The sequence below is a fragment of the Trachinotus anak genome, unplaced genomic scaffold (assembly GCF_046630095.1).
Source record: "Trachinotus anak isolate AG129_WGS33_773 ecotype Australia unplaced genomic scaffold, CSIRO_AGI_Tana_v1 ptg000032l, whole genome shotgun sequence".
NCBI lineage: Eukaryota > Metazoa > Chordata > Actinopteri > Carangiformes > Carangidae > Trachinotus > Trachinotus anak.
The window spans coordinates 25325157-25340212 of NW_027273883.1; the positions used below are offsets into that span (position 1 = coordinate 25325157).

The 15056-nt window shown below is 42.0% G+C and overlaps 2 protein-coding genes across 10 annotated transcripts in view; both read left to right on the plus strand.

The window, feature by feature from the left end:
• cep192 (centrosomal protein 192) overlaps positions 1–2381 on the plus strand; it is a 31412-nt gene extending 29031 nt beyond the window's left edge. For all 6 annotated transcript variants that reach the window (XM_071468370.1, XM_071468369.1, XM_071468371.1 and 3 more), the window contains exon 52: positions 818–2381. In XM_071468370.1, the coding sequence (XP_071324471.1) occupies positions 818–950 (133 nt within the window). In that variant the 3' untranslated portion in view covers positions 951–2381. The remainder of the gene's footprint in view (positions 1–817) is intronic.
• A 332-nt stretch (positions 2382–2713) lies between these two features.
• The window catches only part of LOC139612752 (low-density lipoprotein receptor class A domain-containing protein 4-like), a 229446-nt gene continuing 217103 nt past the window's right edge, over positions 2714–15056 (plus strand). For 2 of the 4 annotated variants that reach the window (XM_071468689.1, XM_071468688.1), the window contains exon 1: positions 2718–4189. The gene's annotated coding sequence lies outside the window, so the exon portion shown is untranslated. Of the gene's footprint in view, positions 4190–10102; positions 10272–10975; positions 14055–15056 lie in introns of those variants that run through there. The other 2 variants (XR_011686631.1, XM_071468690.1) reach the window with 2 other exon arrangements.

Consider the following 15056-nt stretch of genomic DNA (forward strand, 5'->3'; position numbering starts at 1 on the left):
TCTACACTGGGACTAAGTAATACGTATTAATAAGTATTTATGTTTAGTAAAAACATGCTCTGATGTGACTTAGTCTGTGTAACATTTTCCCATTGCGAATCCTCACTATGGGAGGTCCTGTGAGATGTTGGGACCTGGAGGATGATGTTACTATATACAGTGCACACTTGAGGCCTCGGGGAGTGCTGATGTTTTTCCTAACTAAGGCCTTTGGGAAGGGTTGCCTGGCCACAGGTACTAGCTGTGTTGTGCTGTGTTGTGCTGTGCTCTGCTGTTGAGGGACTGTGCTCAGAGTAGGCAGAACATGTTTTTTAAAAATCAAAAAACAATGTACAATAAGAGTGGCATGGAAAAATACAATTGTACTATATTGGAATTGAATAATTTTCTTAACAAAGTAAAGCACTCTCAGTTGTATGTCATTACATTTTTGTCTCTAATGCTGCCACAACCTGAATCTGACCCAGCCCTACAGTAGATGTGTTGTGCGCCCTGATATGTGTGGGTTCGTGGTAGCCTTGTGATGACCTCAGCATGTTGAGGCTCATATCATGTACTCCCATGTCCATATGTACACTGAACACAATGTACCTTTGCTGCCCCATTTATTGTTTATTGTTTGTTATGCTGTAGCATTGTGTGTACACATGGATGAGAGTTTCCTTTTCCCATACAGTGTATTATTTTTGCAGCCTAGAATGTCATGATTCATATAGTTCAACCTGAGTATCTGATTTGCTCTTGACATTTCATCATGAAATAAATGTCTTCTGTCTTTTAACTGTAGTTAAAACTGTTGTTCCTCCTCACCCATTAGATCACAGCACTATCTGAAGCTACCCGTCCAGTTCAAGCCCAGTACTGCAGGCAGACACACGGGCTTGCTGCTCATCCAGTCAGAAACAAGTGGAAATCTTGTTATTCAGCTGATCGGTGAGGCATTGCCTTGAATTCGCCATCTACCATCCTACGCCACCTCCTCACACTGACTGGCTGGCTTTGGGTGGATGCTCTTCTCTGTACTATTCATCATGGCACAGAGGGGAGTAACAGAGGAAAAGGAAAAACGACAAAATGCTCAGGATCAAATAAAAGCAACCCTGGACTTAAAGCATTCCTTGTCATCATATTTGGAGATGTAGACTGTAGCTGATTAACTGCAGATGACTGAGGATCTACTGCCAACACAGCCCCGTCTGCCTCTGGATAAGTCACAGGTGTTTAGTTGGCCCATGACAAATGTTTGTGCCTGAAGCTGGATATTTGGTCTTACTGGCTCACAATTAGTCTGCACTACTCTGGCATTTCAGAGAATTAATGATTTTTGTCACTTGACTCTGGATCTGGTATCTGTCTTATCCCTTCATCGTTAACAAGGCAGTATTGTTGTTACCACAGCCTCTGTCAGACAGGAGCAGAGCAGCAGTACCAGCTGGGATATGTTGGGGCTTACTTGGAGCTGGTCACTCAGGGATGCCTTTGTCTCTTGTTTGGTAACATGACTGCAGAGATTGTTTTTTTTTTTTTTTTTTTTTTTTTGGAAAAGCCAATTTACACAGTAGAAATTTGTAAAAAAAAAAAAAAAAAAAAGTGGCCCAGGCAAATAAGGTAATTTCTTTAATCAACTGTAACAAGACCACAGGCGGTTTAAGGAAATCTGTTTTTATTCTGATTCTCAAAGTCAGGCCTTTCTGCATTTCCTAAGATTTTCCTAATCTGTGTGGTTTCTATGGAAATGGCGTCTCATCATGTGGAACCCACCTGGACAGTGGCCTTGGTCAACACCATGTGTCGACTTCCAGCAACCTCCAAGACTTGTTCAGTGCAGATGTACTTGAGTAGTCATGATCAGGGAAGCTCAGAGCACATTAGGATGGTTAATGATTGTTATTACATGTTTTAAGAGTTTCCTCTGGTGGGGTTTGTGTTCAGTAGCTTGCCAGGCCTGCTCAGTATGGTTACCATGGTAAAACAGTGTTAATTACAGTTCACAGAAAATTAGCTCCCCATTTCCTGTTTTGGCTCTGGGGCAAATGGACAAAATTGCTTGGGGGTGTTGGATTCACATCCATAATCATTTTTAGTAACTGGAATGACATGAGGAAATTCCAACTGAAGATGTGTTGTTAACCTGTTAGATGCCACACATTGTGACAACACAATGAAAAACACTAGTGTCTTTTTTTTTTTTTTTTTTTTTTTTTTTTTTTTGCTGTATAGTAAGTGTTAATATGAAGGTAGTATGTTATCACAGGCTGCACTCAACATGCTCTGACAGCTATCCTAACATACTTTTTGTTTACAATTTGCACATGCTTTAAATAGTATATAATATATTGTTCTATGTACACATTTTAAATAAAGTTTGTGTGAAGTTTGTAAATACCTTTGCTTCCTCAAGTTTTTTCAACCAGGAATTTTCAACCAGGGTTAGTGTGTTTGTTTTCCTTCCTAGCTCAGAATGGGAATCCAGTCGATGCAAACGTTTAATTTGGACCATTATAGGAAATGTAAGTACCTACCATCATCCATATTTTTTATATTTTATTTATTTATATATATATATATATATATATATATATATATATATATATATATATATATATATATATATATATATATATATATATATATATATTAATATTATAAAAAATTATTTTTGGGGTTGTTTTTTTTTTTTTCATTTATTCAACCCTAATTATACAGGGTGGTCCAGTGAAAACAGGTTTTTCATAAAGATGGCTCAAAAGCAGGTGTTGTGGAAAAAACCATCTTGACTGAACTTAAATTGAACAAGAATCTGTGTTACATGAAGCTTCTCTGGAGCAGATGTGAACAGACTTAACTCTGGTCTGATCACGTCAATTCACTGAAGAAGATGGACATTTTAAGACAAAGTTGCAATGTTTGTGTCAGCAGAGCAGCACACATGAAACAATATAAAGAATAAAAACCGCAAACTAACAAAATCACTGCAATACACAAGATACACTTTGGTTACATGTGGAGATGAGCTCAAATCAGCTGGTACTCCCATGTTGGCCCAGTTTTTGATGCATACTGTTATGATGACATTGTGGGTTTAATGTGAGTCAACCTTTGTGATGAAACGTAACACAGATGTAAAAGATGAGGCAGATCACCATGGTAACCTATGCAGCAGGTTAACTTTTGAGGATCTGGTCCCAACCTGCCACACAGCCTGACTACTGACCAATCAGATCACTGGAAAAACTGAGCTATTACTCCTACAGGATCCCATCTTAGGCATAAGAGTTTACAATAAGAGAACAGATATTTTTATAGGTCTGCTTTAAAAAAAACTTCTGACGGAGGATAGTTTAGCTCACTGAATAACTGCACAATGATTTGATCATGAACTAAACTAAATGAATGTATATGTCTTATAGCTACATTTTAATTGCGTAAAGATTATTCCAATCCCGACGGGATTCCCGACAGTGTCAGTGTTTTTGCAGATGAGGATAACATGAGACTTTATGGAATTAAAATAAGAGCATGAAATGCCCTCGTCCCAGATGTAAAACCATCCCCACACTGCTCAGTTTTCCCCATGGCAATGAATATATGAAAAATAAGCAGAAACCTGGACAGAAATCTCGCTCTATGAAACAACTCAGTTCAGCTTTCACGGTTTGGCCTCCTCAGTATCAGGTCAGCTGGGTCAGTGCCCCTTATTTTAAACGGACTTCTATAAACATTAGTCATTATTATTACTCCAGGAGTATGTAGTTTTGTTTTCATTTTTTATTTATTTGGGGTTTTTTTGTTTTTAGTTTCTATGCTTGTTCACTCCTTGTTGTATTTCATGATATTGTATTTCCTGTGCACTTCTGAAGCACCGAGCAGCTCCTTCATACGCCGGGGCCCCCGCCGGGGCCCCCGCCGGTCTGCGGCCTGTGTGACCCACTGAGACAGTGAGCTGTTGTACTTTCAGCCCAGTTCGTACTCTGGCTGCTATGTGGACGAGGACCTGCATGTGTCGCCAAAGCCTCAGCGACGGCGCGGCTGGCAGCAGCCTGCACCGCGCAGTCCGGCAGCTGGGCTTGATTTTCCTCCCAGACTGGAAACCGCTGTCGCGCAGTTGGACTTGACGTCTGGCGACACAACATCACAGACTTTGACAAAGCAGGCGCGGCGACTTAGCACGTAGCGACTGCATTTACAGGTAGGACGCCTGTGACATTTTCCTAGTTATTTTTGCACACTGGTGTGTTTTACATGTATGATGGTTGAGTCCCGGGCGGCTGGAGGAATGTTCTGGCCACGCTAGCTGGTGCGGCTCAGGGCTTGCCAGGCTGTCCGGTACGGGGTCTGACTTTGGGCCAGACGGTGGAAGTTGCTGTGCAGAGTTGGAGCTGCTTTCCAAGCTGCGCCAGACAGCGGCTAAGCTAATACGGCTAAATTAGCCGCAAGCCGGCTAGCCCTGGCTCCCATCAATCATCCGCCGGGGCCACAGCACAAGTCCGCTGTGTCTGTGTCCCTGTGGGGTAACACCCCCTCTCCCACAGACCGTGACCTCCGTGATTGCTCTAACATTTATGGGCAGAGGCAGAGAGATGTTTTTCTGTCTGGCCGATGTGTCGTTAGCTGTCTTGACGAACAAGCTAGCTGGAAAGCTAGATATGAAATCTAACACCCTGGTCTAGCGCCTTTGGCCACGCAACTTTCTTTATGCAAATGAGGCACAGCGGTGATGAAGCGGCGACACCGAGTCGCTTCATCTGGGGAGAGCTGGTTCAGAGTGGCGTGCGGCGCTGCAGGGTGGGGTGAGGACCACAGTGGGACAGTGAAACGTCATCAACATCCATCCATAAACACCCCCTCACCAAACCCCCCCACACCCTACATCACTCATTTTCCTGCCTGTCCGGGTTTGAAGGAAACATGAGGGCAGATCCTCTCCATCCTCTTCTTTAAGACTGAGAAGATAATAAAGAAACTTACACATCATTCATCAGGATGGACTCTTCCAAACTTGACCCTGACACATAATATAGCCATGTCAAAGTTATGTTCCTGTGTAGTCTGTTATCTTACACAACAGATCTGTTAGCCCGTTTTTACCTTTCTTCTCCATTTTCTTTCATTAATCTTAAACTCAGACATTTTAAGAGTGAATTACAGTAGTGACCACGATACTGTGGGTCGCTGATGCCACTGGTGGCTCAGAGTTTCACAGACTCAACCTTACCAGAGCTTTGATCTGTGTGTGACTGTAAGGCTGTCTGACTGCTGCATCCCAACACTGACTGGGTTTATGTTAATTTGATTATTAACCTCTGTTCTCTGTGTGAGATGCATGAAGGTGCAGGAGTTTTTTTTCTGTGTAGGTCTGGTAGAGAGAATTCAAGTGCTTGCTAAGGGTGTGTTTTGTTCCTCGGCTGGCTGGCTGTGCAGAAGCCCCCTCCCTAGCTACCCAGCCTCTGCTTTGTCCGGAAGGTTTTACTCACGGATCAACAGATGACGGAGAGTCCTCCAAGGTCCGAGGCATTGTTTTCAAGTATTGGTTGCCATCGTTTTCCACATTAGCCTGTCTCTGTTTATTTGTCTCTGATCCCTGCTCTCCTCCCTATCTGTGTCATTCACACACTCTTTCTCTCATGTACGTGCTTTACACAGTTGTGACACAGACCCTGTCCGTTGTGGAGTTTGGATGTGTGTGTTGGAGTGACTGGCCGTGGCAGCAGTGCTGGTAGCTGGTGAAGGTGCTACTGTATGAGTTGAGCTGTGCAAAGTCAAGTTTGCTAAGTTGGGTTCAATCAAAGGACACCTGTGCATAATGATGGTGGCACATCAGATTAAAACAGATTATTTAAGACAAATCACAGTATTGAGGGAAAATACTGATGTTTGCTTTCTGTGCCAATCTTCTACATGTGAACCATTTCTACACTTTATTTCTGGTAGCATTTGGACAGACAGCATGGTCTACTTTCTGTTATTTATTTTTGAACAGCATGAAAGATGTCAGATATAAAGCTCCCTCAGCTTGACAGTCCATTACAGTAAAGTGAAAGCTATAATTTATTATAATGGGGCAGACCATTAATCTGATTATTTCATTATTTATCTAATGTTAGATAAATAATGTAAACTGATTAATTTCATAATGCTGAGTCACATGCTTTCAATGTATATACATATTCTATTACTTGCAGCTATTTTTAAATCACTGTATAAAAATACATTTTAATTGTATGAAATTAGTTAAACTCGAAGGTACCCTTTGGAACTTTTGACCCCCGAGCAGCATGATGGCTTAATGTTTTAATGAGGGGTCTGCAGAGCACATTCCTGCTGCCAGTTTTATGCTATACCACTGATTGACAGTTGATGGCAGTAATATGCCAAGAAACTAGCAATGTGCCAGGAAACGCCGTGAAGAAGACTCCACAGGGTACCTTTAATACTTACTAAGAAGTTGAATTGTGGTTGAACAGATTGTGAGCAGAGGTGTGATTGGATTAAATTTGGCACTTGCTTGCCTTGCACATTTTATTGTCCCATTTATGTCTAGTAGCGCTAGGTGGAACAGGGTTGAAATCAAAAGTACAATATATGTAAAAGTGCTTTGTATTGTGAATGGTATGTAAATACACATACACGCACACACACACACACACACACACACACATATATATATGTGTGTGTGTGCTTTGCTTCAGACTGAGGCGCTGCAGAGAACACACAGAGGGTGAGCGTTCTCTTTTTTAAGGTCGTCTCTGTGAACAGGCCAAACTGCAAAGATAGAATCCATGAATATATAAGTGAATAAAAACCATCAGGTCATAAAATAAAAACTAAGTGGGGAAGTTGCAGAGAAAGTCGGCGAGCAGGCTGGGTGCATTATTGGCTACAGTTATGTGTTCTCATCTACCAGGTTGTGCTGTGTGTCTGCTTCACACAGCTCACTGTACAACTGCTTCCCAGAGCCAGACGTCTGTGTCCATCTGTCTGTTTGTATTTCTGTCTCTTTGTTCCTACTAGCCTGTGTGTGTGTGTGTCTGACTGTAACTGATGGTCAGTCAGTGTGTGTGTGCGTGTGTGTGTGTGTGTGTACTGCGAATGCACGCATGTGTGTGTTTCACCCTTTGCCAATTAGCGGCTTCTCACCTCCCGAGGCGAGAGGCTGAGTGTGTGTTAGACAGAGGAGGAAGACTTGATGGGGCTTGTCTGCCGCTGACAGCTCAGCCTTAACCTGAACTCTCACACTCCTCTCTCTCTCTCTCTCTCTCTCTCTCTCTCTCTCTCTCTCTCTCTCTCTCTCTCTCTCTCACACACACACACACACTTCAGTCTGCGCATTCGAGAGCTCTCACACACACACACACACACACGTAGCTCTTGTCAGTTGTGGATAATACAGCCTTGTCTGTCTCTGAGCCCATGTGATGCGCCAAAATTTGACAGTATTGTGTTGGTGGAGCAAAGGCGCGAGACGGGTGAAGACGAGTGCCAGTCTGCACCAGAGTACGTCTGTCTGTGTCTGGATTGTGCTCATGGGAGTGTGTGTGTTTCTTTGTATGTACAAATACACTGTTTGTTATTGTATGTCTCGAGCAGCTGCTGTGTGTGTGTCACTTTGTGGAGTAGAAATGATGTAAAAAGTGTGATATTTGGAAGCATAGCACTGAAGAGCTGCAGTGTCAGGTGTGTACAGAAGAAGCACCTCAATCAGTTTGTCCTTTTGAACCTTTTGCTTCATATAGCAGCCCACGCTGCATAACTAATCGAGATAAGTTCTTTATATTGCACAGTTTTCTGAGTCTAATCTGCTTTACAACAAGTTGAGAAGGTTTTGGAAAAACAGCTTGATACCACAATTTCTTTTAAATAATTCGGCAACTCTGTGTTTGAGGTGCCGCATATTCTTTGAAAAGCACTACAAGCAAGATTTTCACATCCTGGTCAAAAAAAGGAAAATGTTTTTAACATCTCTATTCCAGTGTAAGTATTTTTATCATTTCTTCTTGGGCAGAACCAGTCATCTTACTTAGTTCTGACTGAATACATTCAAAAATGTTGTGTTCATCAAATGAAAGATCAAAGTTCTACATGAAACCCTCTGATAAAAGCTGTGGTTTTATTTTTAACCTCAGTTGGCACAACATGATAAGTTGATCAAAGAACTTATTTGCCAAAACATGCTACATTTTGTGTGGTACCCTGCAGAAATCACAGCACTGATGTGCACATTCTGTGGGAAGATGAATCTCAGACATTCAGTGAACACAGCCAACAGCCTTTCAGAGAGATTTCTGTTTAGCTTTTCAGGACTGCAGCCAGTTTGACGCAGCAATCTCTATTCATCTCGATTGGACTTTTCATAGGTTGTGCAAATTGTTTGCTAGATTTTAAGTCTATTTATAATATATTTATTTTTTTTTTTTTTATAGAAATATTTCTTTATAGAAATATTGTAATATATAATCAGCAGGAGGTGGCAATGCACTAAACTGTGCCTAGTCTGCCAGAAAGAAGAAGAAGACTGGCCACAGGCTTTGTCATCATCAGCCGGTGCCAGCGAATCATCTGGAAAACATGAGAAGCCATGCTGCTTTGTTGGGAATCGGCGAAATGGCTGAAAGTGCTGCACACAACGAAGAGGAGGAGGAGGAGTTGTTAAAAAAGACCAGTTGCAACTTCCATGATATAGACATGGTTTGGATTTAAAAAGTCAGACAACAATCAGAAAATGATCATCTGCAAATCATTTTGGAAGGTGTGGTAATACTAGTTATCTTTTCTGTCGCCTCGATCGAAACACGTTCTGGAACATGAGAAAAGCAAAAAAAATGCATTGTCCACAAACATCGAGTGAATTGAGCAGCAATGAGAAGAAAATAGCTGACTCCGCAAATCTGACATCACTTTGTCTGACATTACTTTTCTCTCACGGTGCACCTATGTTAGGACATGGTTCCTTTTCACATACTTGATAGAACAAGTTTTAAAGACATAATCAAAGCACTGGATCCAAGATGCTTCCAACAGCAAGGTCTGTGAGCAAGTAGAGAAAGAACTCAGTAAACTTAAACACTATGCAACTACCAGTGACTTGTGGGCAAGTGGTACCATGGCTTGAAGGAGGAAGTATGGCAGTGGCACTTCACAGCTGGATAAGACTGCAGTGCTTTGGCCACAGGCCAAGATATCTGTTTTATCCAGGTGTTACATTATCCTGTAGTTTATGTTTGTTGATGTACTTGCATAATCATTTCCAATATACAAATATATATATTCCAATGGGAAAAAATATATATACACACACCAGCCACTTTATTAGTACAAATATCTAGTCAGCCAATCACATGGCAGCAACTCAGTGCATTTCAGCATGTAGACATGGTCAAGACGACCTGCTGAAGTTCAAACTGAGCATCAGATCGGGGAAGAAAAGTTATTTAAGTGACTTTGAACGTGGCATGGTTGTTGGTGTCAGACAGGCTGGTCAGAGTATTTCAGAAACTGCTGATCTACTGGGATTTTCTCTCACAACCATCTCCAGGGTTCACAGAGAATGGTCTGAAAAAGAGAAAATATCCAGTGAGCAGCAGTTCTCTGGGAGAAAATGTCTTGTTGACGTCAGAGGTCACAGGAGAATGGCCAGACTGCTTCGAGCTGATAGGAAGGCAACAGTCACTCAAATAACCACTTGTTACAACCAAGGTCTGCAGAAAAGCATCTCTGAACGCACAACACGTCGAACCTTGAAGCAGATGAGCTACAGCAGCAGAAGACCACACTGGGGGCCACTCCTGTCAGCTAAGAACAGGAAACTGAAGCTACATCACACAGGCTCAACAAAAACTGGACAGTAGAAGACTGGAAAAATGTTGCCTGGTCTGATGAGTCTCGATTTCTGCTGCGACATTCGGATGGTAGGGTCAGAGGTCAACAACATGAAAGCATGGAACCTTCCCGCCTTGTATCAATGGTTCAGGCAGGTGGTGGTGGTGTAATGGAGTGGGGGATATTTTCTTGGCACACTTTGGGTCCCTTTGTACCAACTGAGCATCGTTTAAACGCCATAACCTGAGTATTGTTGCTGACCATGTCCCTCCCTTTATGACCACAGTGTACCATCTTCTGATGCTGCTTCCAGAAGGATGTGTTTCCAGCACCTTGTTGAATCTCTGCCATGAAGAATTAAGGCAGTTCTGAAGGCAAAAGGGGTCCAACCTGGTTGTCCAACCCCCTGTTGCTCCCATAGACATGACTTGCCATGAAGTATCTCACTCCGCCAGGTAAATTCTTTGTAGGAAGTGTCTGTGGCAGCTTGACAACAAGTAAGGGTGCATCAAAGGGTCAAAATAGTAGCAGCCAAAGATTCTTGAACGTAGTGTACTGGAATCTTTGGTAACAGCAGCAGTGATGGTGTAAAATAAATAGTCTTTGGCGGCACGAGATTAACACGATTAAAAAAAAAGATTAATGGGTTAATGCAGACAGCCCTTATATGTGTGTGTGTGTGTGTGTGTGTGTGTGTGTGTGTATATATATATATATATATATATATATATAATTAGTAACTGAACCTATTCAAAATAAACATTGGAATATGCTTCCAGCTAAGAACACACTTTATTATTTTTCCCATGATGCAAAACACTGAATATTGAGCAACCAGTTAACATTAATTTGACTGTTTCAATTGTAATGAATTGTAATGTTATAGCTGTGCTGGATGAATGTGCTGGTATTTATGTGTTGATGTGTGCTGGTAGATCTGTGTGTGTGAGTGTTGGTGTGACAGACTGTGACGGTGTTGCATGTAAATGAATGTTTTTAGGGTCTGGTGATTGTTCTGTGTGTACCTGCCGAGGGACTGCAGATAGAAATGAGCTAATAGCAAAAATCTGGCAGAAATTATCTCTTCTCATTTTGAGATTAGTGTTTTTGTTGCATGGTTCTTGTTTCATGTGTAATAACATAATTTTTTTGTTAACAGAGGGAAGCATCAAAGAACTCTGTGTTATACATATATGTAAGGAAATTGTGAGCGACTTTTCCTACATGTAGAAGATAAAGACAGAAATGGTTATGCCAAGAGTGAACCTTTCCCACCTCCTCACGCTCTCATCACTGAAATGCTGGGTGGAGGTCTCAAAAGCTCAACAACAAATGATCCAGAGCGAGACTGAACAGGGGAAGGCCATATCTCAGGTCCTTAGGGCTGATATAACGGCAAGAGATGGATGTTTTGAAATCTGTGAGCAAAATCCTCAGTCCCCTGATTGAGTCCACAGATGCACTGTCTGTAGAAGAATGTGTCAGTTTGTCACACCTCAAACCTGTGCTCCTGACTCCAGCTCAAGAGGGCACAGACATGAAGAGGACATGAAGAGGGCCATCCTCCAGAATTCAATCTGAAATACTCTGACCCTGCAGCAGATGACTCAAAACAATACACACAGTGGATGACAGGAAAGAGTACATCAATACTGAGATTCAGTCACTACTGAAAAGGCAGGGCAACATCCACAGAGAGGTGTCCATGACAAGAACAGAGGCTGCAGAAGAAAAAGCTGCAGAAGAAGCTGGAGGCACCAGAGGAAGCAAAGTAAAGTCTGGGTAGCTTTTTCACAGAAAAAGACAAAGACAGATTTTTAACACCCTGACCCAGTTGCCCTCTCTGACAGCGATGCAATGGAAGCTGATCTCAGCAGCTACCTGCAGGCACTGGAGGCCAATGGTGACGCAGATCCAAGGGAGTGATGGAGGCTGCACCAAGCTTATTTCCCAAGAGTGGCCAGCTTGGCCAGGAAGTACCTTTGTAATCCTGCCACTAGTGTTTCTTCAGAGAGGGCATTCGGCTCTGGTGGAAACACTGTGACCTGCCTCAGATCTGCTGTGAAGCAAGAGGCAGTTGACAGACTTGTTTTCCTGGCTTTCCTGCTATAAGCAATGACGCTGGCTCAGTAAACTGACACAAACAGAAATGTTCACAGTTGTTTGTTTTTGTTACACTTGGGCTGTTGTACTTTGAGTAGAAGCAATAAGTCCAAGTACAGAGGTATACTGGGATGCTGCAGGGATGCAGGGAGCTTTTTTCTTTTGCACTCTCCGGGCCGCCACATGCAACACTGAACTGCAGTGATTTGTTTGTAATTTTGAGTGTTGCAGTGTGTGTGTTGTATGTTTCCACCCTGCTGTATTTGAATTTATTTCATTATGTGCTGCCAGACTTTTTTGTATTTGAGTGTACAAGCAATGAGGCACCAGAGTATGTCCAGCGAGGCCAAGAGAACATGCATGCTGAGATGCTGCGAAGAGAAGATCTTTTGGACTGTGCAGAATCGTTTATCCTAATTCCTGTAGTAATGTAGCTGAAGAAGAGGAAGTTCCTATGAACCAATTTTGTATTTTGAGAGTTTCATTGTTTTAGTTGGTTGGCTGAAAGAAACCTCCTGAAGTCAGTTTTTATTTTCACTTTGTGCTGCTTGATTTTGTTGGATTTAATGAAAAAGTGTTTTTATGAGATTAAAGTTGCTTTAGAAAAGGTTTGGTATTTTTCTGTTTTTATTGCAGTTTTGCACAATAAATGGTCTTTAAAGACCTCTATTCACCAACCAATTAAAACTGGAGACTGGTTTTGATGATGTGGCTGATCAGTTTATGTCCTAGTAACACAGTACAGTGACAGCTGCCATGCAGTTGCCATAACAGTGCTTCACCCCTTCAGAAGCATTTATATTGAAGTTTTAAGGAAAACAAATTTTAAGAAAAGTGTGATATAGTTACCATCTGTGCTTCAAATTATACTGTGGTGTAAATTTTAGGCTGTGCCTCCCAGCCCTGGTTACACACATATTACACATGCTGGGCTTTTTAAGGATGGTTATGATATTTACTTGTTGTCTTTTTTGATATTAAATGAAAAAAAAAATGTTTCAGAGATTTGTTGGTGGTTCATCAAAAACTTCTTGGGGCCTCAGGGGCTCTGCAGTCTGTGACTTCTCTCCTCTGTCACACATGACATCTTTGTTTTTAAGGGTTATATTTGGGCAAAATATGCTTTATCACTTTCAGTAATACTGTGCATCAACTGGTCCATGGGGGAGCCACATCATTTGTTCAGACCACACTATCTCAGATACCAATAATTGGATTTGGACAAAAGCTGTGGGTGAATGCTCCATCTCGTGTTCTGGCTTTTCAAATCACAGTAACCCAGATCAAAGGAGGTGGCATATTCAGTAATATTTGGTAGTCGTGAGTACATGCAAGAGGACACAGCCATGTGCATGATGGTCATCATGAATAAACACACTTCTTTTTCCACCAGGAGTCATTCTCTTGTCCTCATTTATCTTGGCTTTTGCTTCTTTGGAAACCCATGTGCCAGATTTCACAGCCCTCAAGCTTCAGGGAAAAGAAACTTCTCAGCATTTGGCCAATGGCTGTTCCCACAGTGATCATTGCAGTTCAGAGACCGCAGTATTAAAGAGGTTGATTAAATGGCGAAGAAGAAACAACTAAGAAGTGCTGGAGACAGCGATTTGATATTGTTTCACTCTTAAAGCGGGTTTCACAGAAGACATTTAAACATTTTTGTCAAACAGCGCATTGACTTACTGCTAGAGTGCTTTTAGTACACTTCATCCTTGTTTGCATAGCTTCATTTAAGCACAAAGCCTAAGTAGAGATTTAATAATTCAGTGAAGTCTCTGCATGGGAGAAAAGACTGGAGAATGAGACACACACACACACACACACACACACACACACATTTCACAATGATGTTACCCTTAAAACCTCCACTTCTGAGGGTTTTCCATTTTACTCAAATTAAAGATTTACGTGTTCTTCTATGCATAGCATTTCACAGCACTGCAGACTATGAATCTCATTGAAAACTTCAGAAGTATAGTTTCAACAATAACATCCTGGTCAGTGGGGAGAAGGAGCCGACGTCATCCTGAATTCCTGAATATGCAGACATATTTTCATCTGATGAACTGAGATGTTTCCTAGTTTCCCGATGAGACCCAGCAGGGTGTGTGTGAACTGAGGTGGATCTATAGATAGTGCGCAATAGACTCGCTGCAGAAACATAAGCCTCACATACACTCCTGATAGTTTCTGCATGTGTGTGCTTGTCTGAGAGCGTGTGCAAGTGTGTATTACATGGCCGCAGAATGTGCATCTCCATGTCTTATCTGTACTTCTGTCTGTGTGAGTAGTGTGTGTGTGTGTGTTTGTGTACTTTAAATAGCCTGTGTGTTGGTGCTCCTGTTCTAACGGTGCTTGTCTGAGACGTCTTCAGCCTGGCTTTGTTTGAGCGCCGTGTTGTCGAGCAGACCTCTTGCTGAAGGCTGACATGTTAGCAGGCTGTGGTCTCTGCATTATTGATGCAGACTGTGATGGGCCATAGGCTACAACTTAAAAAATCAGAAGGTGGAGTGAACTCCAGCTGAACTCGCAGGGAATTCAGCCGGAGACGGCAGAGACGGGGGCCATGCTGGCGTCAGTCTGACACAGAGAGTTCTTCTACTGGGAGCTGAGAGACGACCTGATTCTGGTGACATGACCAGTTTACCAGCGCATTTTAATGAGCCCGGGTCCCCGGGGGAGACTAAGATGATTAAATTTGGCTCATGGGCCAGAAAAGTTAAAGACGCTCTGCTTTAGATAGGGACTGAACTGTACTTGGTTTTTCAGTGAATACGAAAGCTATATGAAAAACTTTTCTTTTTTTTCCACTAATGAGTTCTGTAAAATTCAATTAGAGAGGTTTCGTTGCTTCACTCATCAGTCAGGCCTAAAAGAACATTTGACTCAACAGTTTGATGTTATCATCAATACTGCAGAGAATTTTTAAGATAAGTTGTGTTTTTCTGAATGAAAGGGGACTTAAGCAGTTAGGATTTCCTTAAAGTTGGGGGCTCACAAGGGATGTTTAAAAAAGAATCTGAAGTGAATGATGTGTTAGCCAAGACTAGATACTACAATTCCCATAATGCAGCTTAGTAGCATCTTTCTTTTTTTCTTGTATACTTTATTGTGTCCGTTATTTTCTTTGATAATGT